Source organism: Cucurbita pepo, chromosome 14, assembly GCF_057944985.1.
Source record: "Cucurbita pepo subsp. pepo isolate OVF chromosome 14, ASM5794498v1, whole genome shotgun sequence".
Taxonomy (NCBI): Eukaryota; Viridiplantae; Streptophyta; class Magnoliopsida; order Cucurbitales; family Cucurbitaceae; genus Cucurbita; species Cucurbita pepo.
Window position 1 is genome coordinate 10,162,288 of NC_141811.1, and position 26,086 is coordinate 10,188,373.

The 26,086-nt window shown below is 36.9% G+C and overlaps 4 protein-coding genes and 1 non-coding gene across 12 annotated transcripts; 2 read left to right on the forward strand and 3 right to left on the reverse strand.

The window, feature by feature from the left end:
- Positions 1-6,189: 6,189 nt before the first annotated feature.
- LOC111810817 (uncharacterized) lies at positions 6,190-7,209 on the forward strand. Its single transcript, XM_023697620.2, has 2 exons — positions 6,190-6,867; positions 6,972-7,209. The coding sequence occupies exon 1, from the start codon at positions 6,190-6,192 to the stop codon at positions 6,832-6,834; it is 645 nt and encodes a 214-aa protein (XP_023553388.1). The 3' UTR covers positions 6,835-6,867; positions 6,972-7,209.
- Positions 7,210-7,779: 570 nt separating this feature from the next.
- LOC111810834 (THO complex subunit 3-like) lies at positions 7,780-10,330 on the reverse strand. 7 transcript variants are annotated; one of them, XR_015411625.1, is made up of 8 exons: positions 9,987-10,330; positions 9,800-9,895; positions 9,630-9,708; positions 9,444-9,542; positions 9,059-9,332; positions 8,871-8,939; positions 8,043-8,179; positions 7,780-7,946 (listed from the first exon to the last, which is right to left on the reverse strand). XR_015411625.1 is itself a non-coding variant. In XM_087117211.1 (7 exons), the coding sequence occupies exons 3-6, from the start codon at positions 9,636-9,638 to the stop codon at positions 8,069-8,071; spliced, it is 288 nt and encodes a 95-aa protein (XP_086973337.1). In that variant the 5' UTR covers positions 9,639-9,708; positions 9,800-9,895; positions 9,987-10,318; the 3' UTR covers positions 7,780-7,946; positions 8,043-8,068. The 7 variants fall into 7 exon arrangements, 3 of the variants coding, with proteins under 3 accessions (XP_086973337.1, XP_086973336.1, XP_086973335.1); XR_015411624.1 differs by lacking the exon at positions 9,059-9,332 and adding an exon at positions 8,473-8,585 and having other exon boundaries at positions 9,987-10,329; XR_015411626.1 differs by lacking the exon at positions 9,059-9,332 and adding an exon at positions 8,473-8,585 and having other exon boundaries at positions 9,630-9,713; positions 9,987-10,326.
- Positions 10,331-10,678: 348 nt separating this feature from the next.
- Positions 10,679-10,783, reverse strand: LOC147789547 (U6 spliceosomal RNA). Its single transcript, XR_015411873.1, has one exon. It is a non-coding gene; the product is annotated as a U6 spliceosomal RNA (small nuclear RNA).
- A 598-nt stretch (positions 10,784-11,381) lies between these two features.
- On the reverse strand, positions 11,382-23,592 carry LOC111810794 (actin-related protein 8). Of its 2 annotated transcripts, XM_023697585.2 has the most exons (12): positions 23,107-23,592; positions 22,917-23,002; positions 21,680-21,750; positions 21,475-21,542; positions 21,291-21,352; positions 20,454-20,551; positions 18,648-18,729; positions 18,336-18,478; positions 17,210-17,358; positions 16,975-17,108; positions 13,467-13,585; positions 11,382-11,770 (listed from the first exon to the last, which is right to left on the reverse strand). In XM_023697585.2, exons 1-12 carry the CDS (start codon positions 23,424-23,426, stop codon positions 11,693-11,695), a joined length of 1,410 nt encoding a protein of 469 aa, XP_023553353.2. In that variant the 5' UTR covers positions 23,427-23,592; the 3' UTR covers positions 11,382-11,692. The 2 variants fall into 2 exon arrangements, with proteins under 2 accessions (XP_023553353.2, XP_086973672.1); XM_087117546.1 differs by lacking the exons at positions 11,382-11,770; positions 13,467-13,585 and adding an exon at positions 13,888-14,285.
- Positions 23,593-24,457: 865 nt separating this feature from the next.
- LOC111810821 (photosystem I reaction center subunit V, chloroplastic) lies at positions 24,458-25,100 on the forward strand. Its single transcript, XM_023697627.2, has one exon. The coding sequence runs from the start codon at positions 24,490-24,492 to the stop codon at positions 24,970-24,972; it is 483 nt and encodes a 160-aa protein (XP_023553395.2). The 5' UTR covers positions 24,458-24,489; the 3' UTR covers positions 24,973-25,100.
- The last annotated feature ends 986 nt before the right edge of the window (positions 25,101-26,086 follow it).

A 26,086-nucleotide genomic window follows, 5' to 3' on the forward strand; every position in this document is an offset into this window, starting at 1 on the left:
AATGATTTTGGATTATTTAATTTTGGTGAGGGGTAAAATGGGGAGAGTGAAAGTTGGGTTTAGTCAGAGAAAGAGTAGGAGAGTGGGCTATTCAAAAGGCTTGATGGGAGGAAATTTTGAAGTCAAAATTTTTAAGTACAAAAATATCTTTAAAATTTGATAACTTTAAAGATCGGATCTCAACCTAAATTAAGATTTTGTAAATGTTTGTTGTTTAACATCTATTGATGTAGGAATGCTTAAAAAGTTTGATGATCTAATAAAAATATGATCAACTCAATCGGTATCGAGGTCGAGGTTGGGATACTGGGTTAAGTTCAAATGAATTGGGGGTACCGAGGTTGTGTTGCTGGGTTAAGTTCAAATTAATTGAGGGTACCGAAGTTGTGTTACTGGGTTAAGTTCAAATGAATTGGGGTACCGAGGTTGGGTTACTGGGTTAAGTTCAAATGAATTGGGTTACTAGGTTAAGTTCATGGGTTCTCCTAAATTATATTGGGTTGAATGGAACCAACCATGGGTGTGAGATTGAAGTTTCGAAAATCGTAGTATGATATTGTCCATTTTGAGATTTGGGCTTCCCCAAACAGCGTCGTACCCATTAGACGATGTAAGACTTTCATCCAATAGTGACAAGAGCTTCTAGACGATGTGAGACTTTCGTCCAATAGTGACAAGAGCTTCAACTAATCTGTTCAAGCAATATTGTTGAATGAGTCACAAGGTCAACAAGTCGATCAAACTATTGGGATTGTTGATGAGGCCTTGTCCAATCAACTTTCTTCGGGAAGTTCTATCCATGACAACGAGGAGCACCATGGACAAAATGAACCAAACGAGATCGACTCTATTTCGAGATTTAACTCTAAAATGACATCATTAACAAAATGGGTATGATCGAATGGTACAAGAAGATGATATTATATGTTGCCTTGAAGACAACAATTGTAAGGTGAAATCATGTGAAGTAGGTGCCAAAGAATTGACAGCAAAAGCCAAATGGTTCATTCAAACTTGGTGTCCATTCCAACGGTTGATGTGTATTGTATTAAATGAATGAATGAAATTATTTATTTACTAAAATTATTAATTAATTATCAAACATTACTTCTAGTAATAATTGAAATTAATTAAACTTTGTATTGTAATAATAATCGACTTTTAACACATTTCATAAATGACATTATGAACTTAATCATATATAAAAATTCATATAAGAAATTCATTTAAGCCCGTTAGCAACAACAATGGAAATCGACCCGAAATTTTTGGTTAAAAGTTTTTGTTAATTTAAGGATAAAATGGTGGAAATGTAACATAAATTCCATAAATTCCATAAAACATAACATTCATCCATAGAACATAATCTTTTATCTTAAAACACATCCATGAACTTACGTGTTTCGAAAACATCTTAAAACCACACAACAAACGACTAAATCAAATAAATAAGAGTTTAGTTAAAAACATTCTATTCTAGCCCAAGTCTAAAAAAATAAATACCACTGTCCTATGCATGTGCGTCTCGAGTTACGATGTCGTCGTCAGCTGTACAAGAATGTCTTGCCTTAACCTAAAAAATGTAGTAAATGTAGTAGCACATGACTTGAGTATTTAAAGAAATGTCTTGCCTTAAGTTTGAGTATTTAAAGAAATTCTCCGTACATGAATGCCTTGCCTTAACCAGAAAAATGTAGTAGCACATGAATGGTAGTAGCACATGAATGTCTTGCCTTAACTTGAAAAATGTAGTAGCACATGGCCTTAACCTGAAAAATGTAGTAGCACATGAATGTCTTGTCTTAACCAGAAAAATGGAGTAGCACATGAATGTCTTGTCTTAACCTGAAAAATGTAGTAGCACATGAATGTCTTATCTTAACCTGAAAAATGTAGTAGCACATGGCTAGAGTATTTCTCCTTGCCTTAACTTGGAAAATGTAATAGGCTTGTAGTGACCCCACTATTGAGGTTAAATGCAACAATCACATGCAAACGAGACGATGGGACCTATCGTTCAATCTGTCTTCCAACGGTGCTGTTCTAACGGGTAATTTGGACGTGTACCATATACTCTACACACAGCCTATACATGCGAGTATGGGCTCACCAGTCAGTTCGCACACAGCTGGCCCACTTTTCTTGTCCGGCGAGCATACTCTGAGAGCAACTTAGGCCGGACACCTGTTATAACTAGTCACCGTCACGGCAGCGCTATGCAAACATAACGATCGTTGTCCTGTCATTGGATGTACGTGTCCGTACCCTCGTGATGGAATAGAGGTATCCCCCAAATGCATGAGCACACATAATGCATGAGGTCCCCAATACTTCTACTTTTATCATTAATGAATATAACCCCGTTATCATCTTTCATGCTTAACATGTCATTTCTTATTTTCAATCTACGTATCATACATAATCCTAACGGGTTTACATTTCATTTCATTTGTCGTGATATTATGTCATTCATAGCATGCTGTACACATACAATTTAGAAAATATAACATAATGCTCCATGCTTTTAACATGTCATTTCATAACGTGCAATTCATAAAACAATTACCTCAATTGTCACACAAAACAATCTAAACATGATACATCACATCACAATATATCGTATCATAAACATTGAGTATCGTAAACACTTCGTGGTCATATCGTTCCCTAACTTATCATAGCCTTAACGTTCTTATACCTATCACAGTCATATCGTTACGTGAACGTACCTTAATCATATCATCACAGGAACGTATCCTAACGCTATCGTTCTATCAATTTATCACAAACCTATCTCTTTCTACCCATATTCTAACCATATTCTTTCATCAATCTCTCCTATCCATAGCACTCCGGTATGTCTTTTGAGTCTGGAGCAAAATTGGATAGGTAATATTTCTCTACACATGAGTCATGCATGTGTACATGGACCCACCAAGCGGTCTCGTATACATACCCCTAGGTCTAGCCTTCGACTAGCACATGTTCACGCTGCTAACCCACATAATATCATACTGTACATAAATAACATAAGGTATGAGTCTCTATTAATCATAACATGAACTCCCCACTTTCTCAATCTAATAGATGTAGGATAATTTTTTTTTTTTTTCTAATTTTTAGTTTTTATCATATGTATTATTTTTTAATTACTTTTTTTTTACCATCTTATTAATAATTTTTTTATAAAATTATCTCATTTAAAATAATTTACCTAGTATTTGTTACTTATTACTTACATTTAAAACTTATGTAATTTTATTAAAATCAGATAATAGTTAATGTATTGTATTTTCATACAACATTTTCTAATTTTTAAAATATAATGTCTTAAACAAAATCCCAACAAAATAATTCCAAAGTTTTGATTTGACCTTCAAATTTTTAACATCCATTGGATACTTAATTATAAATTGTTAGCAAAATTGAGAAAAAATTGAGTTTGATTTTGAAAATGACCCAACAACTAACCTAAATCAACTCTTATTATTATCCAAAATCATTACTAAATTCATAGCTATAAGGTTTAAAGATGCATCAACTTTTCATCCTAAATGTTCACAACAAAATGGAAGCTTTAGGGTTTGAATCTCACCTTATATAGAAAAAGATGTCGAAACTAATTTTGTGTAAAATTCGCATTCAATTATAGTTTTTAAAGCGTTAATTTGAAGATCGTAGAAATTTTAGGATGGTTCACTAGTTGGGTTGAGAAAATCTTTTGGACCAATCCGAAAATTTGTGTTGATGACCCGAGCAATCCGAATAGAGCTTACAACCTTGGGTTGAAGTAAAGGGTTGTTCTTTAAAAAAAACTGAACCTCAGTTTTAGAACTAGACCTCGATGAGTAAGATCAAACGAACAACAACTCATAAAATTTAGTAACTTTGGCTTAGGCCAACAAGGTAAATGTGTTGGAACTCCTTGGAACTATGTTGGATGAATTGAGTGTTGTATGAATGACAATACCCTGGAGCCTATTTACATGTTATTTTATGATGTTATGATATGTTACATTATGACTATGTTATGTTGATGAATGTTATGTGATGCATGTATATCAAGTATGTTAGCCCATGTATGTATGATACCATATTCACAATTATGCCTATGAGACATTGTTGAGTCAGGTATGAACGAAATAAGTACCATGTACACATATGCATATCTCATAGGGAAGTTATGACATGAAAAGAGTGGAACCTGTTTTGTATAGACGCGTACATCATGATATGATACATGTTCCTTTCTTTTCGTTAGTTTCTAGCAGCGTGATCATGTGCTAGCTCGTAGTCAAGCCTAGGGCTACGTATACGAGCCCGCCTAGTGAGTTCATACGCTTATGAGTGAATCGTGCATAGAGAAGCAACATGCATTCAACCCTACTCAGAAAAGAATGAAGAGTCAAGGAATAGTCACGAAAAGATGGGTCATAATATGTACTATGATTGCATGTGATTGTATTTTCCAACCCTAATAGTTGAGCTACTTACTAAGTATTTTTAAATACTCATACACGTTTGCTATTTTTCAGGTAAAGGTAAGGCTCTCATGTATGGATGACTGTGTCAGTTAAGGAGGTCATGGAAACAAAGGGACAATAGTTAGATTTCTACATTTAAGTCATGGTTATAGGAAAATTACTAAAATGACCTTGAGGAATGTATGAGTAAAGAGAGCAAAAGAATACCTGAAACTAATTAAACCATTGATCTAGTTGATGTTCAAAAGTAAGAAAGTTGAAATTAAGGTTGAATTTATTATTTTAGATTTTTCAGCATTAGTATCGGCCCGAAATGTTGATTTCAACAAAGTTTGACTCAATCGGCTCACATGGGTATTAACTTGCACTTACAACGAAGACAGTGAGAAGAGCTTTCAAAAGTTACAAAATTTCTGACCGTGACTCTTATAGTAAGACGTTCATGAGTATATGTGAATGTTAGTAAATGGTAATGATATACTAAGAAGATGATTAGTTTGAGTATAAAGATAACATGAGGAGACTAGTGTGCTATCCCGTGCTATTAAGGTAATATGAGAAGTGTTCTATCTTATGTTCACTAAAAGAACATGAGATTATTTGCTCTACTCATAGTTTAAATTACACTATGCTATTGATGCTCATGGACCTATCTCCGCTTACTCAACTTTGAACTCTAGAAAGAGTATCAATCCCTTGAATTCATGTGAACTTTTTCTATTACTTCACGCGTTGACACTCATCAATATACTCATAACTCACATTTATATGCATTTTATGATTTAAAATTTTATAACTCGAATAATTTGGTTGAATCTAAAAATGTCTCAATCAATTCAATCCACGAGATTTAGTAGAGATTTAGAGCGTAGAGGTGGAGAGTGGGCGTTGGCTTTAGAGTGATACCCAATGGATAATTATTTATTTATTTCTTTTTAATTCTTGATGTGACACCAATATAATAATTGTGCCAAGAACACCATATCATACACATAAATTTCCATGTCATGCCTGCACAATTTAATGTGATGCTTTTGCAAAATTTTGTCTTTATCAAATATATTCTTTTATTAATATTTATATTAAATTTTTAGTTTTTAAATATTTTATATAATAAATGTCTATTTAACCAATTATATATATGTGTAAATTAAAATTAAATAATTAATAAAGATACTATAGTAAATAATTTATAAATGTCTATTTAACCAATTATATATTTCTTCCATAATAATATTAGTATTTTAATTTTTTATTCTACTAGCTATATATATATATATACTTTTTTTTATAGCATCTCAAATATTTTTAGTTTGAAATAAATACGGATTTTTCTTTAATAGACCGTTATAATCATCTAAATCTATAAATAAAAAAATAAATAAATAAATAAATAAATAAAAGAAGTTGGGCCAAAATGGGCCGAAACGTTAAGGCCCAAACCAAAACTCCCTCAACAAAAAGAAATACCGTTTCAACTGAATATAATAATATATAAAAAGTCAACAATTCGACCGTTGGAGTCTAAAGAAATATATCCGTTGGGAAACCACATTCATCACCACCCATCAGGCGTTATTCAACAAACAACCCTTTTAAGTAGAGAGTTCATTCCCGTTTCGCTTCTGCTTCCTTCACCGCTCCTACAAAATTCCGATCCCCATTTTCTTCCATTGCAACTCAAACCAGAAAGAAAAGACTTACCATGGCGACCGAAACGAGAGATTCCGGCGCCGCCCACGTAGTCGAAATCCCAGCAGAGAATCAGAACGTTATGATCTCTGTAATAGAACAACACCCATTGAGGCAAATCTCCGAAAGCTCCGGCCATTTATTGCTTTTAAAGCTCTGGCAACGAGAGGAGCATCTATTCGGCCTCCGAGTCGGGCGGCGAGAGACCAAAATGGAGTCTCTAAAGCAACAGATCTTCCAACTCTGCTGCTACTTCTTCCTGTTCCATGCCCTGTCTCTGACTCTCTTGTTCACTTCGTCGGACCCCAATGTGTGCCACAAATGGTGGGTTCCGGGAGTGGCAATGGGGGCGACATCGGGCGTGTTCGTGATCGTGGTGCAGCTGAAATTGTGGCTGTATTGGAAGGCATCAGCGCAGCTGCAAAGGGAGAAGAGTGAGAACAGAGCACTTACAAGATGTGTTCAAGAGCTGAGGATGAAAGGGTCGTGTTTTAATTTGTCTAAAGAGCCTCAAATTGGGCATAGGATGAAGAGCTCTAGTGTGGAGATTAAATGGGGGCCTCTTACTTGGTTGTCTAGGAATTTCGTCACCATTGTTCTTCTGTGCTTTTCTGGCATTGTTTTTGGTGCTTCTAAGTTCATACTCTGTGGCCTTTGAAGTGCTTCCAAGTTCAATTGCTGCAGCTGCCAGGTATAAGCTCCTAATTACCATTGTTAATTGCATTTATAAGATTAAGGTTTTGATTTGTGATGAATTTGTTGCTTAACCATGGATTTTGTGTTGTAATGATGCAGGTTGGTGAAGCAACAAGAATAGTGTTGTGTTTGAAGTGAACCAAACTGATGAGTGGTTGATTATAAGCAACACTGCTTGTGGTGCACGTTGTGTTGTAGAGGCATGATTAGGGGAAGTTGGCCATATTTAGTAACTTTTGTGGCTTAATGTCTATTCATAATTTTCTTTCTAGAAGGAGCTCCCGTTTGTAATTCTTCACATCATCAATAGAAAGATCTTAGATTTTGATGACATATAGATACTTTTTACTGGAGACCTGTGCTTGTTTATCTGTTATGGTATTGAAGAGACTAGTTCCTTTGGACCCTTTTCATGTCGTTTAGTTTTTAAGGTCGGTTTGGAATGGGTTTTGAACACTTTGTTGGATGACGGAAGTCCCACATCTACTAATTTAGGGAATGATCATGGGTTTATAAGTGAGGAATACTAACTCCATAGGTATGAGGCCTTTTGGGGAAGCCCAAAGCAAAGCCACGAGAGCTTAGGCTCAAAGTGGACAATATCATACCATTCTGGAGAGTCGTGTTCGAACACACTTGACAAAAAAAAGACATTTCAAACCCACCCGGCGTTGCTAAACCAACTAGATTGTTTGTTGTTTCAAAGGAAAATTTGACCATCAATAAGGGGAATTCAATACATTTGCCGGAGAAGACAATTTGTTAGGATCAATAACGCACACACGATCTAGATTAACATAAAGAACAAGGGAGAGAAAATGTAAAGTGAAATATTGGCTAAAGTTTTAAGATGAACATAAAGAACAGGTACGTACAACAGGAGAGAAGAATACATAGAGTAAATACATATTCAAAGCACTTATATATATATACGATTTTAGTTTGCTACTATATATAGCTTTTAACACATATAAGCAGTTTCTATATATAAATATCTACCATATATATATCTCTACCGGTTTTTGCTAGCCATCTATTAATCATGCACTTCCAGCACAAAGATCCTAAAAATACCTGCAACAAGAAAATGAAGATAAAACTGAAAGTAAACCCTCCTGTGCATCAAATTAAACAGATTAGTGGGAAACATCAATATGCACAGATACTTGCCTTCATCAGCCTGATACTTGTTCTTGTCATCCCCAGCCATAAGCAAGTAAATTATGCTTTGGATCCCACTCCATACTGTTCATCGCACCCCGACAAGGAATCTGGTGAACTGTTCGTCCCGTTTGGACATTCGTCGACTGCAAGCAAAAGAAGAAACAAACCATCCATAAACCACGCCATTAATCCTCTTCACCCAAAGACAAGGAGGGAAGATTCTAGGGCTTTCATAGATCAGAGATCAGACATAATAGGAAAGGAGAGGCACTAAAATCCTTACTATATCAATGAAACAAGTCCTCACTGGCAGAAAGCAATGTATTTCTCCTGTGTGGTTGAACTTAATTTGGTAGATATTTATATATATAGTAAGTGGTTATATCTATTAAAACTATATATATACTGAAACCATATATATAGCCCATGTACATACTCGTTTCTTCATCCTGAAGTCATCAATATAAAACTTTTAGCCAATATTCTTGCATTTTCTCTCTCTTGTTCTTTGTATTCATCTTGATCGAGTGCATGCGTTGTTGTGCGATCCTAACATTAGTGACATGAAAGTATTAGTGGCTGTAATACACATTAATAACGATGCCTAAAGGGCTCCCACGAACAGCTCCCACAAACAGATCAAAGACAACCTCTGATAAAATTGAACTTATAATTTTCAAGGTAAGACCAACGTCAACATGTGAAAGCAGTCAGATTCTTTAATGTTCTATGGTGATTTGTTAAATTTCTTCACAGTTAACACAATCCTCCTTTAAAGTTTCCATAAATGGTCCAATGGTTGAGTTACCGTTGATTATTGTAGATAAGCATTACCTCATAATTGAACTTGCGCTTGTGAACTGGTTTAAACTTCCTAACATCCAGAATTGTAAGTTCATCATCCTGCAAAAATGTGAGAAAACAGTGAGTGCGCGATCCCACTTCGATTGGGGAGGAGAACGAAACATTATTTATAAGGGTGTGGAAGCACGAAAGGGAAAGTCCAAAGAGGACAATATCACCTAGCGGCGGGCTTCGACCATTACAAACGGTATCAGAGCCAGACACTGAGCATTGTGCTAGCGAGGAGGCTAAGCCTCGAAGGAGAGTGGACAAAAGGCGGTGTGCCAGCAAGGACGTTGGGCCCGAAAGGGAGTGGATTGGGGAGTCTCACATCGATTGTAGAAAGGAACAAGCGTCGGTGAGGACATTGGGCCCTGAAGGGTGTGGATTGTGAGATCCCACATTGGTTGGGGAGGAGAACGAACATCTTTTATAAGAGTGTGAAAACCTCTCCTAGCAGACGCGTTTTAAAAACCTTGAGTGGAAGCGCTTGCGCGAAAGCGCGAAAGGGAAAGCCCAAGTAGATTTGGCTTTATAATGCACAAATTTCACCCAAGAACATACCCTATTCCCAACAGCTATGTGCGTGCCATCAGGTTTGTAGGTGATATTGCTATTGATATTTTCCCCCACTGAGCTCATCTTGCTGTGAGCATTTCCCATCTATATGGAACAAAATGAAAAATGATGAACCATATTCTAAACTTCAATTGGATAAGTTATTCTAAAATCTCAGTTTCAAACACTTACTACGAGCATCTCATAGACGAACAGCGTTGTCTCCAGATGCAGTGGCTATAAGATCAGAATGTTTATGGTCCCAGCATAGCTGATCTACACTATCAGTGTCGCAATTTGAGAACAAGATTCCACAGGAGAAACAAAGAACTTATAAAACCCGGCGCAAAAAGAAAACATACATGTTCGTGATACTCAATATGCGAAACTCGAGCAGTTTGATCGACAGAACCAGAAGCAAGCTTCATGGCCGTGCAATTCCATGCCAGAGAATGTACCTTTCACAGTTACAAGAGAAGATTAATTTAAGATTGAAACGCAGAATGAAATCGGCATAGAAACTATCTAATCAAGGGATAAGATAAAGACCTTCTTCTTGTGACCTTCATACTCTCTGCTGCGAAGATTCTTGAAAGCTGGCCCTGATTCCTCCATGTCCTCCTGGAATGGAACGATTTCAAATCCAGCGATCCAGACGGATTTTGGTTCCATGCGAAGACCCATTGTGTGGGGAATAATTAATTGTCATTGTGACATATTTTTAGGGTTTGTGTCACGAACCATGCCTAGGATACATATTGGATCAAGATTCGGAATCTAGATTCGATACCGGATGGCCTCACATTCTTCTAGATTCGGCACCTGATGGCCTCACATTCTCCTACGATCACGTTACTTACTCCTCACTGCTAAGAATAAAGATTTGCTTCAAGCAAAGCACACTTAACCGTGGAGTTTCTATGATTTTGGTATAAATAGTGACTTTCAATTCTTTTAAGCTTTTCTTAGTCCTTCTGATCACTCTTATTCGGATTTAATCTCAGTTCATTCATGTATCTCTCCTTTACTTAGGTGTCACATGTCTACTAGCTTCTACCTTGGGTTGTCCTCGAACCCATCTTACTAGGAGAGGTATCAATCTCTAGATCATTTTAGCTACATCCTCTTTTATAAAATATCATAGCATAGCGTGACACAGAATAAAATAAAATAGCATAAATATAGCGTAAACGTAAGATAGTACACGTCATCCAATTATAAAATACGACACGTGTAGGGTCACAAGGCATGTGTTGTTCATACAACAATCAAGTCATTCTTGCACAGGAATCATGTTAATCTTCTCCGTATCATTCCAATTTGGTAAACGGCCAGATTCAAGTTGTTTAGAGCATTCAAAGCATTGATCTGAATGGTGAACGACCCAATTCAATTCATGCATAAATTGTTAGAAATTGCGAGAATTTCAACGACTCACTTTATAATCGACTTATGAGTGTGCACGCATACCATCATCCTATTATAAGAGGATATTTGACTTGAAATCCTTTAAACCCAACTAGAATCCTTTTAATTGTATAGACTTTCGAATGTAAATTTTCAACTACTAATACAACTACTCTCTAGCTAAAGTCGAAGATTTTAAAAAATTCAAAAAATTCCGAATTCAATAAAGTCGAATACTTTAAGCATCATAGATTATGACAAAAATAAACGTGACACTTATTATAGCTCATTCCAATGTGATTAATAGAGCGTCAAGCTAGTGCAAGTATCCATCTCAACTTAGTCCCATAAGCATATGGACTAGTCGTCAGCTGCAACACACAGTGTGGGAACGTTTAATCCACATAACAAAACAAGTACTTATTGTTAAACTTTGTCCCCGCTCAACCCTGTAGACATCTCCAATCAGCTAAATATAATCAGAAAAAACATGTCGAAAAAATACGATATAACTAGTACTAGATGCAAATTCAAGGATGCCTGCAAAAGATTGCATTTACAGGAGATTCTTATACATCAGCATAAACATCAAACCCACTAAAGGTTGTAAACAATACATGAGAAAGGATATGAATTACAAGACAATTGACAAAGAATGCTATATCATTTGATAACAAAGTAACCTAACACAGATATCTTATTACACTCTCTACGTATTTCATTTATTATCGACCAAAGTCACTTGTGTAAAGGAGAAGTATATACACTCTACATTTTTACTTTATCGATACCTTGAACTCTATCAATGAATTTTCAGTATCGAATAAATAACCCGACAGGAACAGTGCTCACCAAAGAAGGTTGAGTTTGGACTTTCGTCGGAATTGCTTCTTCGTAACACACCAATGACTAGGGAAGGTACTTAGCTGTGTACCGACATAAATCATTCAAAACCATATAAAAAAAATATTAGTCCTAGGTATTTGTAACATATAAAAATCTTGACATAGTCAAATTATACAAATCATCAACAATTTAGATTTTCGAGAATACTTCATATCAACTTTAAATCATTAATATAAATTTATTGTTCTCCTAAAATCATAAAAAATAAAAAAAATAAAAAAAGTTTTGGATTACGACTAATATTATTATTTAGTTACTTTCAAAAAATCTTTAAAATACCCTTCAAACTTTCAAAAGAGTTCAAAAATATCATTACTATTAGTTTATGGAAACCGCGTTAATACTTTGTTTCAAAAATACTCTTGAAAGTTCAAGAGTGTTTCAAAAATACCCTTGAGTTTTCAAAAGATGCACTAATACCTCAACTATTTTTAAAAACTTCAAAAACACCTTTAAAACATTTTAAATTACTAGTAGTACCACGTTTCAAAAATACTTAACTTTCAAAAGTAACATTTAAAAGTTTGGAGATAATCTATAGGGTATCGATAGACATTTTTGTCTATATATCGAAGGTAAGAACTTTTTAGAACTTTTTTTTATAAAGGTAAAATGTGCTGATACTACTTTTAAAACCGTAAGGGTATTTTGAACTTTTTAAAAAAGTTGAAGGGTATTAAAAAAACTTTTTAAAGTTCAACGGTATTTTTGAACAGTGTTAAAAGTTTAAAGATATTTTTAGAAACAAAATACTAAGAGTCTCCCACCAAAACTAACGGGGTATTTTACTAAGAGTCTCCCACCAAAACTAACGGGGTATTTTACTAAGAGTCTCCCACCACCAAAACTAACGGGGTATTTTTTAAACAATATTAAAAGTTCAAAGATATTTTTGAAACAAAATACTAAGAGTTTCCAACCAAACTAATGGTAAAGGTACTTTTTAGATTTTTTTTATTCTGAAAGTCTAAAAGTATTTTTGAGACACCGCACAAACTTTAGGAGTATTTTTATTAATTTAGCCTTACCTAAAGTTTAGAGGTATGAATTGATTTTTCCTCCCTAAATCGTTAGTCGTGGGTTAAAGTTAGAGAGGAAGGTGTTGTTTTAGAGGATGTTTTCTCCAGTTTATTGGATGAACATCCCACATCGGCTAATTTAAGGAATAATCATGGGTTTATAAATAAGGAATACTATCTCCATTGGCATGAGGCCTTTTGAAAAGCCCAAAGCAAAACCATAAGAGCTTATGCTCAAAGTAGACAATATCATACCATTGTGAAGAGTCATGCCCTAAACTTAGTCATGTCAATTGAATCCTCAAATGTCGAACAAAGTATTGTGAGCCTCGAAGGCATAGTCAAAAAGTGACTAAAGTATCGAACAAAGGTGTACTTTGTTCGAAGACTTCAAAAGAAGGAGTCAAGCCTCGATTAAGAGAAGACATACTTTGTTCGGAAGAGGTGTTGGATGAAAGTCCCACATCGGCTAATTTAGAGAATGATCATGGGTTTATAATCAAGGAATACTATCTCCATTGGTACGAGGCCTTTTGGGAAAGCCCAAAGCAAAGCCATGAGAGCTTATACTCAAAGTGGACAATATCATATCATTGTCGAGAGTCGTGTTCATCTAACACAATTAACCTAACCTAAGAAACAGCCCCAAAAGGTTGGTTGGAAATGAAAGAAATGAAATGATTAGCAGGGAACTTACATTGCTAATAAGCCTTGCCCCAAACCAAGCTGTGTCTGTACCATATGGTGGAGGAATGACTCTGATTCCATCGGACATTGGTGAAGGAAGAAGTCCATAAAGTTCCTTCTGCAACCTTACTGAACCACAACATTTGTAGCACATGTACCAGAGTTAGTTCACACATAATTTCGTTATCAATAACGTCCATAAAGTTCATGTACCAGAGTTAGTTCACACATAATTTCGTTATCAATAACGTCCTATCATTTTCAAATTAGACGTTTAAGTTGTATGTCATGGTTACTAACCGCAGAAACCCTTTAAAACAGTTTACTAAAATGTTGTCATCGACTTAACGATTAATAAAAAATCATTTAAACCAACAATGATGTCAACAAACTACGAAATTGAAATAACAAGAATTTAAAATAATGCAATACTCTAATCTAATCTAAGGACTAGTATATCAAATGCAAATGTGACTACCCTAGTTTTGCTTTCATGGCCTCCACAACAACGCCGTTATTCATACATTGGTGGCTTATTTTTACCTAAAAAAAATAGCTTATCGCTTGAGTATCTAAAGATACTCCGTAAGTAGCCCCACTGTTGGGGTTGAAAAATGCAATCACGATGAGACTTATCTTTTCATAAATAACTTGGTCTTGGTCTCCACTTTTCAATCCGAATAGTGTTGGATGTGTAGTATTCTCTACACAAAGCCCACACAAGCGCACATGGATCCAGCAGGCGGGCTCGTATAGTACCCCTGGGCCTGACTACGAGCTAGCGCACACTCACGCTACCGGAAGCCACGGAAGAGAAGAAATGCATATACTATCATAGTATATGCGTCCATACTAGTTATAATGGAGAAGTATCTCGATGCACATGACATACAAAATGTATGAAGTCTTATAGTATCAAATCATGGTACATACTTATGATGCAAGTCATACCTCCATTTCTTTTCATGCCATAATGTTCCAATGAGACATGCATAAATATACTTGACATATCTTCCATTGTTAAGATACATGGCATATCAATATTTCATAGTGTGAACATGCAACATAATATATGCGGTATAACACATGGAGGTTCTTGTATCATGCATAACATATTTCATATCATATTATAATTCCTATCCTAGCTTAGATCATCACATAACACATCATACACCATAGCATCACAAAATATTACATGAACAGGGGTCACGTGGTACATGTCATTCATACAACATACAAGTCATCTAACCAAGTCATGGGCGTCTAACAGTAGAACCACTTACTTGGTTCGTCTAAGCTAAAGTCATTATACTCCCTTGATGCTAGCTTAAACTGATCCCTAAAATCTAATTCCACCTAAGAAGTTCGACCATCAAAATTTAGAATTCTATTTCATAAAATAATCCAAACTTGTCTCCAAATAATTTAAATTAGTTAAACAGTAGTCATCCTAACATCATTGAAAGGGTCAAACATGCCTATGGAAGGATCAAAATAATCTTTGTCAAGGAACTGTGACAAAACTACCAAGCGGAAAAAGCCACGTGGGAATGGGAGGATGAGATGAAGTAGAAGTACCCTGAATTGTTCCAAGCTTAAGGTACTTTCGGGATGAAAAATTCTTTTAGATGTGCATGACGTAACAACCAAAAATTAAAATAAATAAATTGTCTCACATCGATTAGATTGAGAAAGTAGGAGTTAGGACGCTAATATAAAAGAGTGGTTCTTCAGTTTACTGAGTCACAATAGCTACTCTATTTTTATCCTACTTTGGGGATCCAGAACTAGTTGGAAAATCCATGCTCTAGCATCTCCAGGTTGGCTTCTTGGCTCATTTTGACTCAGGTTTAACGTTTTCGGACCACTTCAACCATTTTCAACCCTTCCAAAGCCGTTTTTTTTATGCTTCCAAAGAAATTTGAGGTTAGTATAGCTACTGTTTAGTTGATTTAAATTATTTGAAGCCAAGTTTGGATTATCTTATACAATTAGATAGCCAATTTTCATAATGGAATCCTAAATTTTGACTATAGAACTCCTCCAGTGGAATTAGATTTCAAAAAGTAGTTTTAAGCTAGCATCAGGGAAGCATAGTGACTTCGGCTTAGGTCAACCAAGTAAGTGATTCTACTTATGGACGCCCACAGGCTTAGTCAAGTATGTTGTATGAATGACACGTACCTTGTGACCTATGTACGTGTCATATTCTGTGGTGTTATGGTCTATGATGCGTCATATGTTATGTGACGGATTACTATGATATAAGTTATATTATGCTATGATATAAAAGTTATATGATACATGAACTTCTATATGTTATGTCACGTATATGTTATGTCACGTATATGATACATGAACTTCTATATGTTATGTCACGTATATTATGTTGCATGTTTATACTATGTCTATGTGACATTGATGTCATGTATGTTAACCATGGAAAGTATATCCAATATATGTATGCATGTCTCATAGGAAAGTTGTCTCATGAAAAGAAAGGCAAGTATGACTTGCATCATAAGTATGCACCACGATTGACACCATGGAACCTCATGCATTTTGTATACCATGAGCATCGGGATACTTTCCCGTTATGCTTAGTGTAGACGCGTACACCATGATATTATATGCACTCCTTTCCCTTGGTAGTTTCTAGCAACGTGAGCATGCACTAACTCGTAGTCAGGTCCAAGGGGTACATATACGAGCTCACCTGATGGTTCCATGTTCGCGTGTGTGGACTATGTGTAGAGAAGTACTACACATCCAACCCTGATCAGACCAGAAAGTAGTCAGGGCTAAGTTATTTTATGAAAAGATGTCCCACCATGATTGCATTTTTCGACCCCAAAAGTAGGGCTACTTACTGAGTATTCTTAAATACTCAAGTCATGTGTCATTCTTTTTTAGGTAAAGGTAAGACACCCATGTACGGATGACGACGTCGCTGTGGAGGTCATGGAAGCGAAGTCAATGTAGTCACATTTACATCTGATATAGTAGCCCTTAGGTTAGATCAAGGCGTTGCATTGCTTTTCTTGTATTTCGATTCTACTGCTTGTTGACATCATTATTGGTTTAAATGAATTTTTATGAACGTTTTTAGTAAATCTTTCAAGGATTTCTGCACTATGACCTTATCGTTAGTATATGATTGGAGACCATTTATCTACACCTCATCACCTCCCTCTTCCATTTTCCTTTTATCTCCTTTACTTCGATCTATCACCTATCACTTCTCTTTTCTCTTTTTTACCTCTCCTCTTACTCTCATTCTTTCCTTCCTCAATCTCTTTTAACTACAACTACCCAAGGTATACCTGCTATAGCAAGAAAAAAAATAATAATAATGAAACCATAAGGGAGCTATCAATTGGAGAGGGTATTATGAATGGCAAGAGCATTTTTTAACCCTTTTTTAAAGTTAAAAAGGTATTATTAAAACTTTGAAAGCAAAAAATAGAAAAAAGAAAAACCTCAAAGATGTAAAGAAAAGGAAAATTGAAGAAGAAAACCTGCAAGTCCTGGAAGACAAGCACTGCCACCAGACAAAACCACAGTCTTGAACCAAGAATCATCCCATGTTAGTTCCGCAGCATGGCAGTGATCCATGCAAAGTGCCACAGCCTCCTGCAGGCCCATTGTTCGTCTGCCACAAATGTGAACACCATATCATATCAGTTGCTTCAAATTATATCTTTTGCTACTAAGAGAAGCTGAAATTGATACACTATGCTGGGTCAGACTTACACTCCTCCCATACGTGGTTGGAATAAGACCTCTCCGGTTTGAAATCGCTCTTTCGAAAGAGTAAACCAACCTTCCCCAGCAGCTTGATAGGATGCTTGAGTATCTTTACACAACTCGGCTTCGTAGTCTTCAGCGACATAACATAGATTCTGAGGTTAAAAATTTACAGATATTAGACAATATCCCAAGTTAAAAGGAACTAAACTAATTGAAACTTGAGAGACTAACATAAACTACTTGAAAGTTTAGACAGCAAGACAAATAGGCATGAGTTTGGAACTAAAATGAACTACACATGTGTAACAGTCCACCGCTAGCAGATATTGTCTTCTTTGGACTTTCCCTTTCGGGATTCCCCTCAAGGTTTTTAAAATGCATTTGCTAGGGAGAGGTTTCCACACCCTTATAAAGAATGTTTCGTCCTTCCCAACCGATGTGGGATCTCACAATCCACCCCCCTTCAGCGCCCAGCATCGTCGTTGGCACTCGTTCCCTTCTCCCATCGATGTGGGAGCCCCCAATCCACCCCTTTGAGGCCAGCGTCCTTGCTGGCACACCACCTCGTGTTCACCCCCCTTCGAGGCTCAGCCTCCTTGCTAGCACATCACCCAGTATCTAGCTCTGATACCATTTGTAACAACCCAAGCCCACCGCTAGCAGATATTGTCCTCTTTGAGCTTTCCCTTTCGAGCTTCCCCTCAAGGTTTTTAAAACGCGTCTGATAGGGAGAGGTTTCCACACCCATATAAAGAATGCTTCGTTCTCCTCCCCAACCGATGTGGGATCTCACAATCCACCCCCTTCGGGGCCCAGTGTACTCGCTGGCACTCGTTCCCCTGGGATCTCACATTCCACCCCCTTCGAGGCCCAGCATCCTTGTTGGAACTCGTTCCTCTCTCCAATCGACGTGGGATCTCACTATGAACAACAAAAATGCTAAAGCTAGAAGGAAAAATATCATCTTGCTTGCATCAATATGGACACGAAGTATTGAGTTAATGAGAAGCCCAAACGAGTAAAACGAACAATAATTTATTATATTTCAGCTCCTAGGAAACAACTTGATTATACACCAGACAAACTTGCTTATGAAATAAATCTTAAACAATGAAAGCTTTAATGGTACCTCTTTCAATGTTCGAACAGTGTACATCGATTCAAAATGTATATTATTCTGTTGCATCAGCTCTCGGAGGTACCCTGTAAGCTTTAAAGCTCCCAGCCCCACAACTTCAACCCCCACTTTCCGCATTACTTTGCCATTTAAAACTATAAAAATGGTACAAAAATAATGAGAGAATGTGACAATTTGATGGGCATTAACCAGTCAACAGAAAGAGACATAATGAGTCATTAAGGTGCGTTTCTTCAGAACACTTGATTTATACACATTAGATAAAAGTTGAAATAGAGATCATATAAAGTTAAGTTAGCTTACTTGGGACGATTGAAGTCACCTGGAAACCAACATTGACAACAATTCCCGAAGTTCTTCTTGCAGCATACAAGGCCAGTGTTGCCTGCATATTAAAAAACAGATGGTACATGCAATTATTTAAGATGACAATTTTGAAAGTTCCCAATTCATTCAAGAGAACAAGTCACAAAACGACATGTTCACTTTTCCTAGGGAGGTAAAGGAGTTACTGGACATGGTCTTAGTGTACCACCCCTTCAAAAATGAAAAAGTTCTACTATGGACAATCCTCATTATGGCTTTCTTTTGGAATCTATGGAAAGAAAAAAAATCAAAGAGTATTCATGGCGAAGACACGTACTTATACTGGGCTCTTCAATAATGTTGTTTACCATGTCATTTCTTGGTGCTATAGTCGTACATCTCTCATTGTAAATTGGGAAGTTTTTTTTTTTTTTTGTAAACATTATGGATAACACATCTATTTATTAAGTTTCAAACATCAATGAAATTGTCACTTGCCAAAAAAAAAAAAAAAGTTGGGTTCACAATTTCCTGCAGAAAGACAGCAGGGAAAAATTGTTCTCACGATATAAAATGGGAGAGTTATTCTCCCCATTGATGAGAGAGGTCTTGGCATCATTGGCATCCAACATAAAAATAAATCCCTCTTGGCTAAATGGATTTGGAGATTTCATGAGGAAAAGACAGCTTTATGGAGAAGATTGAGTGCATCTAAATACGGCTCCACACACTTTGATCTTAAACCAGGTCAGATTATCTGTGAGATCTCACATCGGTTAGAGGGGAACAAAGCATTCCTTATAAAGGACGTGAAAACCTCTCCCCAACAGACGCGTTTAAAACCATAAGGCTGACGGCGATACGTAACGAGGCAAAGCAAACAATATCTGCTAGCAGTAGGCTTGGCTAATTATAAATGGTATAAGAGCCAGACACCGAAATGTGTGCCAACGAGGACGCTAGGCCCCCAAGAGGGGTGAATTGTGAGATCCCACATCGGTTAGAGAGGGGAACGAAGCATTCCTAAGGGTGTGGAAACCTCTTCCTAACAAACGCGTTTTAAAAATCGTGAGACTGACGGCAATACGTAACGGGCCAAAGCAGATAATATCTGCTAGCGGTGGGCCTGGGCCATTATATTATGATTTCATTATCAAAGGGTCCTTGGAGAAATATCGATAAAACAAGGGGTTACTCTACAATAACGTCATGTATAACGTGGGGAATGGTAAACAACCGGCTTCTCGAAAGATCTTTGGCTGGGAATTAATCCCTTCAAAGTTTACTCACACTTATTTGCTCTATCTCTCAATAAGGACTCTGCCATTGCTGATTTTTTATCCCATTGATTCTACCTCTTGGAACCTATACAGAGAACGAAATTGATGAATGGGATAGCTTATCCACTGCCCTTTATTCTGTTGATATCACAGATAGGAAGACTTTGGTTATAGAACCTTGACAAGAGTGGTTTCTCCACCAAATCTCTTTCCGATTCTCTATCTTCATCAGCCTCTCGTGATAACAAACCCTTAATATAATTCTTCTTATCACTATCAAACCAACAGAACCCTTCTTTTCTTTAAAAGCTCCAAACCCTCAACCGGACCAATTTCCTTTCTTCCTTCAAACTTAAGCAACCCACTAGGGAGTGTTGTGGGAACGGGAACAGATAAAACTTCATACAAATAGGTATCGAGGTTTTTTTATATATGGACTTGTAATCATATCAGTCACCAAGAGAGAAAGAGAGGAGGAGGAGGAGAGGGAAAAAAAGAAAAGGACATGTCTCAAGCATAAAACCTGATTAACGGCACAAACAGACGGGACATTCATGTCAAATAACACTGAATGGATGGCTTCTTTGAGTTGCTGTCTCGATGCTTTCGCTGACTCAGTATCTGAAGGAGAAAAGTAATGCAAACATATTTACTCATAATACACATAATTACCTACATATTGAAGGTACAAAATTATCATAAGTTAACAATAATTCATAATTAATATAAAAAAAATTAAAATCTATTTTGAAGTTCAAAAAGATTGATGACAATATAGTCAGGTATATAGAAATTTAAACCTAAACCATGAGTGATGCATTTATCAATTTATTTATTTTTCTAATAAGTGAAATTTTGAAAGAGTTTAAAGCTTTAAGTTAATAATAGTATCAGCACTATGTTATTGTTCATTTTTATGTAGCATAAATTACATTATCGTTGTATCATTTCATTCATAATTATAACGTATTGTGAGGAACATTTATGATATTTTTTTCGTTTGGTAAGAAAACATTTATAATATAATATTGATGATATTTCATTAGCTATCCTGAAAAGTATTATCTAAAATTGCCCCTAAGGGGGCAACCTCATTGGCAAGGGCTTGGGGTCTCTTAGTCATATTGGCTTAGAAGTCCCATGTTCGAACCTTCGAGTGAACTTAATACTAAAAGCCTTTGATATCTCCCAAGCCCGCCCCTTGGGCGGGTGTGGGTGCCCCTGGTTGTAGGAGAGCAAAGCTCCGACTCCCGGTTACGAAAAAAAAAAGTATGGAGGCATTATCATGTCAAAAAGGAAAAACATGGATAATATGTTAAAAAGCATCACAACACTAACAAAGTTAAAATAAGAAACTGACCATCATAATGGCAGATTGGTAATGACACTACCACTGGATGGAACGATGGTTTAACCCGCATCCTGAAATTAGGTGCAGTGGACTTGTCAATACAAACTGCAACTGATGAGAAGACTAGTGATTCGTCGTTATAGAGAGGGGAGTTCAAATATCAGATATAAAAAAGAAAAAGAAAAGAACAGGCCTGCTATAAATAGTAGCAAAAAAATGGCGTAGTCTAGAATACATAGGAGATTCGATGTTCCCAAATTCCTGTAGACAAAACGAAAAAATTCAATTACTGGACTTAATAAGAGGCCCGAAATCAAGGCTATCTAGCAGCTGTATGCAATATTCCAAATGGAAAGATTTTGACAAACAGGGACAGGAAGTTGACAGAAAGCACTCACCAAAAATGTTGGAGAACGCCCAGATGGACAAGTGTATTTGCTCCAACCAAATTTGCAATAACCAGAACCACCTTCTCAATAACAAACAAGAGATAGTGAGAGTGCCTTCACACTGATACAAATTTCCAGAAACTATAAGGTACTGGTAATTGCACGTGCTATTCTATGTTCGGATGCTCATCCAACACTAACAATGTGAGATCACACATCGGTTGGGGAAGAGAACGGAACATTCTTTATAAGGGTGTGAAAACTTCTCCCTAGCATACGCGTTTCAAAAACCTTGAGAGGAAGCCCGAAAGGAAAAACTCAAAGAGGACAATATCTACAAGCCGTTGGCTTGAGCCGTTACAAGCCTACTTTGATGTTGGCTATGTGGAAGGCAACAAACCCAAAGAAATCAAATTCATTCCCTTGAAAGCCAAAAGAGGCTGATACTTGAGTTAAGAACTTCTATTGAACTAGAAGGATCGACTCTAAATACTCTGGAAATGTTTGCCAAAATTCATACAAAGAAAAGTACTCCAATTGAACCCGCAACATCAAAAATCAGTGCAAACACAGTAGAAAGATAAGTCACATTAAGGCCACAAGCTGGAAAAGCCTCATAATCAGAAACCAAAATGAGGGCTAATTAATCAAGGCCAATTGATAAAGGTTGTAAGGGTCCAAGCCCATCGCTAGCAGATATTGTCCTCTTTGGGATTTCCCTTTCGGACTTTCCCTCAAAATTTTTAAAAGGCGTCTACTAGGAAGAGGTTTCCACACACCCTCATAAATGGTGTTTCGTTCTTCTCCCCAACCGATGTGGGATCTCACAAAGGTAAAGCTTATCAAACAAGTACTCTACGCATAGCAACATCTGGGTCAGAGTTCAGAATATTACTGGAGATTCATAAGTTATCTTTTGTTGATAATCATACTAGACATGCATCATTCGAATGAGTATCTAATATCTTCAAAAACCCATGAACCATTCGAAGTAACTTTTGAGAAAAAAACTGAAGAATGGAAAACTTTCCAAATGCTTTGAGTTTGAGAATGATGAGGGCTTTAGTTATCAAACTTGTCCCAACATGATATCGTGGAAATCATATGTTCATTCAACTCATTGAATATAACTCTACCAAGAAAATGAACGGATTTCAATGATGAAACAAAAATGGAAATAAATGGCCATATGTTCAGTGAATAACATCATATAATGATAAATTTAAAATAGGTTACACAAACTCACCATCAATGATAACAGAGCCCGGCACTTCTGCCCTTTTGCTATACACTTTCATGAACGACAATGGCATCATCCGACTGGAAAATGTTCTGTAACCACAAATTCATAGTGACACCTTCAAATAACTTCACAACAACGCAACATTATATTCATTTCCCAATTTCATGACGAAATAAACAATTCCCAAACTTACTCAAGAGGGTATCCGGAAGCCAACTTAGTTTCTCCAAACAAAACAGAATCCCAAGGCTCCAATTGGTTATGAAGGAAGAAAATCCAAAGAGTATTGTCAGAAACAAGAGATCTCCAAGACTTACAGAGCATACCCATTTTAGCTGAGGTCTTAGGGCCAGCTAATTTGAGTATTTGCATCAGTATATCCATCGGAATCCGATCGAATTCACCCAACGACGGCGGCTCTTCAAACCCACGGCGATCGGTAGACGACGTTTCCGAGTGCAATCCCGAGCGAGTCGACACGGATCCCCAAACTTTTCTCAGCAGCGTAGCCATTGGGAAATTGAGAAGAAGGAAGAACAAGTTCAGAGTATTGTATGGTAGAAGCAAATTAGTGAAACGAAACCATAATTTTGAATTCCAAAGAGATCACCCAACGAAAACAGAGAAAAGTGAAAAAGGGGATTTGGGGTATCTGGAGGAGGGATTGGACACTGAATTTGGCCATAGACGACTTGTGGAGAGTCAGGTGTGGATGACTGACGTGGACGGATGAGTCAGCTGACACGTGTAAACCAGTGAATCCACCAAATTAGAGTAACCTTATAAAATATTTCAGATAAAGAAATGATTTTATTGCTATTAGGGTGTACATTCGACCTACCGGACCAACCCAACTCGAATTAGCATTTTGGGTAGGGGTAGGATTGGGTTCATTTTTCTGAAAACGAATTGAATCGGTCGGTTTCAGGTTCATGGGACAAAATTCTCAGGTTGACCCGAGCGACACGATCTAAATAAAAATATATAAATTATAATGTTGGTACTTTGACTGGTGTAGTGAGACCCACGCCCGCCCGAATTTTAATGTATTTATTATCTATTTGTTGCAACATTATTATATCTTAAGCGCATATTTCAATTAAAATATTTTTATATATTTTTTATTTTTATTATATACAGTACCTTTAAACTAAAAAAAATTATTGTTTATTTAATTTTAGATCTATCTTTCTATTTAGATGGTTATACGGTGGTTGTCACAGTTTTAAAACCCGTCTGTTATGGAGAAAATTTCACACGTTAATAAGTAATGTTTCGTTCTCTTCTCCAACAGATGACGTTTTTCATTTTTAATTTTTTTTTAAATTAGATTCGATTTGATTAAATAGATATTATATATATTCCAATTCCATAGTCAAATTATTATTAATTAAAAAAATGGTAAAAAGAATTTGGATCCAAGAATCTCTAATCTAGAACTAGCCAATCAAACTCCTCCACGTCACCTCCCAAAATCCACCCTTCCCTCCATCTCATCCTCACAATCTATATTATATGATCCTCAACCTCATCCTCCTTCAATTATCCACTCCAATTCTGTCAACCACCGTCACCCATGGCCGCCGCCGCCGCCGCCTCCTCCTCTGCCGTCATCACCGCCCCAACCTTCTCCGCTGCTGCCAGGAGGCAGCAGCGAAGCCCCTCCGCCCTATCATTCCAAGGCCTCCGCCTACTCCCAACCATCAAATCTAGCCGCAAGCTCACCAGCTCTGGCACAAGGAGATCCACGGTGGTGAAGGCAGCGCTGGAGCCATCTGTTGTGATAAGCCTAAGCACAGGGCTGTCCCTGTTCTTGGGGAGGTTCGTGTTCTTCAAATTTCAGAGGGAGAATGTGAGCAAGCAAGTGCCGGAGCAGAATGGAGTGACCCATTTTGAGGCAGGCGATGTGAGGGCTAAGGAATATGTTAGCCTCTTGAAATCTAATGACCCTGTTGGGTTTAATATTGTTGATGTTCTTGCTTGGGGCTCTATTGGCCATATTGTTGCTTATTATATCTTGGCTACCTCTAGCAATGGCTATGATCCTAAGTTCTTCTAGTCATATTCTTGTTCTTCATGGATTATTGTGGTTTGTATACCAAACTTTGCATTTCTAATGGGGTTAGAACATGGGTTTTGTGAGTTGTTGTGTATTATTGTTATTGCAATGGTTCTTTTTCACAATTACTTCTCGTTTTCGTTCTTGAACTCACGATATGATTACGTGATTTGTTTACCCAAAAGTCTATGTGTTTTTCTTGGGGCAATTTTATGTTTTATATAGTGCACGTTTCCTGAACTAATGCGTTCCCAAATGGAACATATTTTAACGTATGAATGTAATATTTTAATCACAAGACTCAAACCGTTAGATCCCACGTTGGTTGGAGAATGGAATGAAAGATTCTTTGTAAGGGTGTAGACCTAGTAGACGAGTTTTAAAATTGTGAGACTGATGAAGATACGTAACGGGCCAGAGCGGACAATATTTGTTAAGGGTGAGCTTGGGCTGTTACAAAAATGGGTCCATGAGTCGTTAATAACATTGAGATATCCAGAACATCCATCCATTCAGGTTATATCAAGACATTGGACCCTCTCGTGTCCATGCTAGTTCATTTACAAGTGTATAATCAAACCTTTAACATATGGGCGGGGGCGCAATATCGGCACACTCGTGCCATCAACACTGTCATTGAAATACTATTTTCAAAGAAAGTTGTTTGAGACACTCGTCTCGTAGTGCTCGCGCTCACTGCCACTGGGTAGCTCGCTTAGGCCATAGGGTCTAGGGGTGATAGAGAGTTGACATCATGCCTCTTCCAATATACATTTTGAGGCATTTCTAATTAGACAGGTGTAGACATAATTTTAGCTAACAGGCATACAATGTTGTAAAACGTTCATCTGGTGTCCGATCGACACCAAATTTGAGGGCTTTATATTTCATATGGACGGACTTGACTCTATAATCGCATGGCCAAATTCTCTTTAGAACCTTGACTTTCGAGGTTAAGGCTCGAGGTCCTACCAGACTCTTCAACAAGTCTATCTCTAACACTCATGTCGACATGTTGCCTCTATCTTGCCTATGTCTCGGCTTAACTTTCATGCACATCTCTATAGAGTGTTAGATGATGCACCATCCTCCTCGGTCGCATCATGGCACTCAC

Excerpts from the sequence above, each read along its gene's own strand:
- LOC111810817 (XM_023697620.2), top strand. The coding sequence starts at position 6,190 with ATGGCGACCGAAACGAGAGATTCCGGCGCCGCCCACGTAGTCGAAATC.
- LOC111810834 (XM_087117211.1), bottom strand. Across the intron at positions 8,940-9,443 it reads ACATAGCTGTTGGGAATAGG|GATGATGAACTTACAATTCT; the intron begins GTATGTTCTTGG and ends ACATTTTTGCAG. Across the intron at positions 8,180-8,870 it reads AGCGCAAGTTCAATTATGAG|TCGACGAATGTCCAAACGGG; the intron begins GTAATGCTTATC and ends TTTTGCTTGCAG.
- LOC111810794 (XM_023697585.2), bottom strand. The coding sequence starts at position 23,426 with ATGGCTACGCTGCTGAGAAAAGTTTGGGGATCCGTGTCGACTCGCTCG. Across the intron at positions 21,353-21,474 it reads TTTGCTACTATTTATAGCAG|GATGCGGGTTAAACCATCGT; the intron begins GCCTGTTCTTTT and ends ACCTAATTTCAG. Across the intron at positions 17,109-17,209 it reads CAACCACGTATGGGAGGAGT|ACGAACAATGGGCCTGCAGG; the intron begins GTAAGTCTGACC and ends CATTTGTGGCAG.
- LOC111810821 (XM_023697627.2), top strand. The coding sequence starts at position 24,490 with ATGGCCGCCGCCGCCGCCGCCTCCTCCTCTGCCGTCATCACCGCCCCA.